The following is a 4,839-nucleotide window of genomic DNA, read 5'->3' as shown; positions in this document are numbered from 1 at the left end:
TAACATATCATTTTAATACCAAATCAAAATTTACATGGAATGAAAAACAAAACACTAATTTTGAAACAATACAATTCTAAATTAGCATAGCCTCATTTAATGAGACAAAATGAATATTTGAAACATATTTTTATAATTTTTTTTTTAAAATTAAGTCTTAAATTTATAGGACGTAAACCAATCAGCTGGCAAATAAGGAATTTTAAACATTCGTTTAATTTGGTACCTAAATTAGTTGAATTAATCAAAAATCCATTTAATATTATCTAATCGAATCAAATTTATTTATTAAAATCAAATTAAATTAAAAATTAATTATTCCTATTAACAGCGAATTATTTAAATTTATTTTAAAATAAAAAAATTTATATAAATTAATACTAAATTAACTAAGTTAATCCTATGTTTATGCCACTGAAGTAATATTTCCTTGAGGAGGGATGAGTAAGTAACGTCTGCAATTGTACCATCTGTTACAGGTTTACACGTGAACACACCCCTCAATCCGCTAATTAGCCTCTGTTTAGAGAGAGCAGATCCTCTGGTCTGCGGCAGCACTTACTGTCCCTCGTCGAACTAACTCCTACTTTCCCTCTCATCTTCATAACCGGCCACAAGCTTCAGAGGCCCCTGTGGTTGCGAACGGCCCTTCTGCAGCTAGATTGCCTTCTGCTTTTCCTCCACAAGCATCTACTGGAAGCCGCTGGTCCGCTCCTTCCCGTGATATAGGTCGTTCTGGTGAAGCCAACCCCAGTCCAGCGCTACGCCATCCCGATATCCGTTGCTGGTAGGGACCTGATGGCCTGTGGGTCTGGAAAGACAGCTGCCTTCTGCTTTCAAATAATCCGTGGGATCATGAGAGGACCACCATCACAACGGCAAAGAGGCTCTAGGAGAGTCTATCCCATGGCTTTGATTTTGTCACCTACTCGAGAGCTCTCTGTCCAAGTATGCTCACTTGAGAACCTAAATCATGTTTTGTCGGCAGTTGTTTCTTTCCTGATTTCCTCCTTAATCCTTGACTTCAACTTTTTCTGGCAATTGATGATTATTTGCCCTAGATACATGAGGAAGCCAGAAAGTTCTCTTATCAAACTGGTGTAAAGGTTGTTGTTGCCTATGGTGGTCCTTCGATTAATCAACAAGTTCTCATTCTGTTTCCCTGACCTCATTATGTCTTTGAAGTGCAAAATTCTATTAGCCAAAACTTGATAACGTTGAGGTAATGAGACAATTGATGATATACACAGCTCATCGACAATCTGTGCAATTGATTTATTTGAAGGAAAAGTACCTTGTTATTCGAACGGCACAAATATGTGACTGTGATTTTATACCTACTGTGAAAATCTAGCTAGTTAGTACAGTCAGATCCTTTCAATTTTATAATTGTTTAGGTATAATAGGTCCTATTGTATGAACTTTGTGCCTTTGATCAAGTGGTGTTGTTGGTATATAGATTTTATTGTAAGGTATGAAATTGTATGATTCTTCTGAATTTTATCCATACTTTTTTTAGAAGTAGTTAAAGCTCTATTTTTGGTGTGTTGTCATTGCCATTTTTGAATCAGATTTTGCAGTTGATAAGTGTTATACTTTTATATGAGTTATAATTGAGATTATAGATTTAGTTCCACAGGCTTTCTAAAGCTGTTAGGATTACTCCAGAGTCCTACCTCAATTGCTATAGTCATCTTGGAATAGGAATAATACTACAATATTTTCACTTTCAACTAGTGTCTGTGTGGGATCTCCCATGGGCTGAGATTTTCATCATCAATCACATTAAGTGAGGCCTGAGTTTGATGTGAAACTGTGACCTTTTTGTTCTTCACCATTGTAAATCTCTAATTTTCTTTCATCCCCACGATTTTTTTTTCTTTCTTTTCATAATTATTTTTTTAATCTTTTATTATGTTTCTCTCTCATTGCAACCACTACATCCTTATCCTAGCATTGATTTGCTCATCCCCATTCCGTCATTGCATTGATAATCCAATGTTCTATGTAAAACATTTATTTCTTCACCATTGAGATGCAAGCAGCTGTTCTTCTTATTTGATTAGATCTTTGTTCCAACATAAACCAAGAGAAGGGGATCATATCTCCTTTCTCAACGTAATCCAAAGAAGTTGAGATCATTTTCTCTCATACAAGATCAGCTCTGATGACTTGCAAATGTCAATTCTGAAGGTGGTCTCACACTAATGCTCTCATTATGGTTGAGACCACAAAGGAAACAGTCTCACCAAGCTTTCTCCCCTCCATTTGCAGAATGACTTTTAAACAAAGAAAAAGCTCAACCTTGTAATTGCTCTATTCAAGTGCTCCCGCCTCATCCATCTCCCCTTTTGCTCCAACAACAAATTTAGTATATACCTTACTATATCATCTTGTCCTTCCTCTAGCTTAGCTGTAATTGTTGTTATATTGCAAGTAATGCGAATTCGATGTATCACTTCTTTTTTCCCTAGGCGTGTCCCTGTAATTTTCCAGAGAACTACCATTTCGTTGAAAAGGAAATACTGCATATTTTATTCACTAAATGTTTCTTTGGTGTTCTGTACGTTGTCCTTGTTCTAGCTTAGCTGTAAAACTGTTATTATATTGTATGTGACATGGATTCCATGTATCACTACCGTTTTTTCCCTAGGTGTATACATGTAATTTTCTTGAGGACTACTTTTGTGTTGAAAAGGAAATACTGCATCCTTTATTCACTGAATGCTATTTTGGCATCCTTGTAGAGTACAAAATGTCTGTATTATATGTTATCTTACTAGCATCAAGATGCCTTTTATATTACAGTTTCATTTCTGGACCTCAAAAATATTTTGATCAATTTTATGCATTCACTGGCTTATCTCTGCAAGTTGCAGCATGCCATGCAGACGGTTATTTTCATTACCCAGACCATGTTGTATAGTTTTTGGCTTATTGTTGAGTATACATCATTGCCTGCTTAACAATGAGCCAAATGCTCACTGTTGTTTCTATTTACTCAGAATTGAGAATGCTCATTCATTATCTTGGTCACTGCCATTCATTACCTTTCCCTTCTGTTGAAGGTTGCTATACTTGCTTGAGTATCACAGGATTATCAGATGCGTATTTTCTATTTGTTCATTTATCCTTTCAATCCTCTATGCTTTTATGCCTCTTTTGAACAACATTTGTGAACTAGATTAGCAATGGTACATCATGTTTTATGCTGGAATTTGTTTGTCTTTAATGGAATACTGGTTCACAGAATATTCTTTTGCCAGTTGCGGGACTTGGAGAGAAGAGTTGACATCCTTGTGGCAACTCCAGGTCGTTTAGTGGATTTGCTTGAGAGTGTCATTACAAAATATTAGATATTTAACATTGGATGAAGCAGATAGAATGCTCGATATGGGTTTTGAGCTACAAATTAGGAGAATTGTGGAGCAAATGGATATGCCTCCACCAGGTCAGCGGCAGACAATGCTGTTTAGTGCTACATTTCCAAAGGAGATACAGGTTGGTCATACATGCCAAACAGTGTATTATTTGATGTTTTGTTTCATTTTATTTGTAAAATCACTTTATGTAGTTGTTTTTTTTATTTTCTTATTCTTTTGATAAATGGCATACTAAAACTCCCTTTTATGTTTCTGAATTCTTGCAATATAAAAGCATAATGTAAAGCTACATGTGATTTCAACAGATATGCATGCTGCTTTTACGATATTCATGTCATGTATAATTGATATTTTAGCTATTGTTCTACTTTGCCTAATTTTTTTAACTAGAAGCCTCACATGCTTTGCAATACTATATTATAAATTGGAATAGCAATTGTTCTAACTATGGCAGCTGATGACCGTGTTTAGTTGTTTAATACCGCAACCAATGAAGATGTGAACTAGGTAGATTTGATCATAACTTGTTCTTCAGAATCAGTGTTACAATGATCCTGAGATGCGATAGTGTTGATTACAATAATTACAAGGTCTAGTATTTTCAATAGGTTCAAGACATTTGTTTATGGTTTTTAAGTCGTGTGTGTGTTTTAGTTGTTGCAAGCTTGATCTGTTTTTCCAATGCAGAAAGTGTGGTGTGACTTCTATCTTAGTCGCAACAGATGTTTCTGCTCGAGGGTTGGATATTCCCCATGTCGCACATGTTATCAACTTTGACCTACCTAATGATTTGACGACTATGTGCACCGGAAGAACTGGGAGAGCAGGAAAGACTGGATTGGCTACTGCATTTTTCAATGAGAGCAGTATATCCCTGGCTAAGTCAAGGAAGCTAACCAAGAGGTGCCACAATGGCTTACACAATATGCAGTAGCTCATTGGTGGTGGCAGCGTTGGTGGTAGAAATTGATGGTGGACCTCGATTTGGTGGTCGGGACTTGTGCAAGGATTCTAAATTTAGTAGGGGTGGAGGCGATGATTATGGTGGATATGGAGTTGGCAGTTATGGGTCATCTTCTGGACAAGGTGGTGGGTATAGCAATGCAGGTTTTTCTTGCGCTTAGATTAGTGAAACTGGTTCAAGTTTTGAAAAGACTTGTTTAAAACAAAAAAGAAAAAAAATGTATTCTGCTACTTAGCCTGATCTGACATGTATTCGGCTACTTAGAAAAAAACAAACTGTACATCAAACTAAAAAATTGGCAAAAGAAATTGAAAAACAAACTGTACATCAAACTAAAAAATTGGCAAAATAAATTGAAGGATTAAATTTTGAAATATAATCTGTAAAATATAAACTGTAGCAAGGATCAAACTTAGAAATGTAATTGGCAAAATAACTCGTACTAAGAAATATAAGTGGTAAAAAAATGGTATATACGTAGGGATGAAACTA

General features: G+C 35.6%; 1 protein-coding gene across 6 annotated transcripts; it reads left to right on the top strand.

Annotated features, from left to right (window-relative positions):
* Positions 1-478: 478 nt before the first annotated feature.
* LOC121988883 (DEAD-box ATP-dependent RNA helicase 52C-like) lies at positions 479-4,619 on the top strand. Of its 6 annotated transcripts, XR_006114120.1 has the most exons (5): positions 479-948; positions 1,062-1,222; positions 3,267-3,312; positions 3,380-3,501; positions 4,071-4,615. XR_006114120.1 is itself a non-coding variant. In XM_042542584.1 (4 exons), exons 1-4 carry the CDS (start codon positions 799-801, stop codon positions 4,158-4,160), a joined length of 408 nt encoding a protein of 135 aa, XP_042398518.1. In that variant the 5' UTR covers positions 479-798; the 3' UTR covers positions 4,161-4,615. The 6 variants fall into 6 exon arrangements, 3 of the variants coding, with proteins under 3 accessions (XP_042398518.1, XP_042398517.1, XP_042398516.1); XM_042542584.1 differs by lacking the exon at positions 1,062-1,222; XR_006114118.1 differs by having other exon boundaries at positions 480-948; positions 3,267-3,501; positions 4,071-4,611.
* The last annotated feature ends 220 nt before the right edge of the window (positions 4,620-4,839 follow it).

The sequence above is a fragment of the Zingiber officinale genome, chromosome 6B, assembly GCF_018446385.1.
Source record: "Zingiber officinale cultivar Zhangliang chromosome 6B, Zo_v1.1, whole genome shotgun sequence".
Lineage (NCBI taxonomy): Eukaryota > Viridiplantae > Streptophyta > Magnoliopsida > Zingiberales > Zingiberaceae > Zingiber > Zingiber officinale.
The sequence above is the reverse complement of the archived record's forward strand: the minus strand, read 5'-3'. Positions and strand labels throughout refer to the sequence as shown.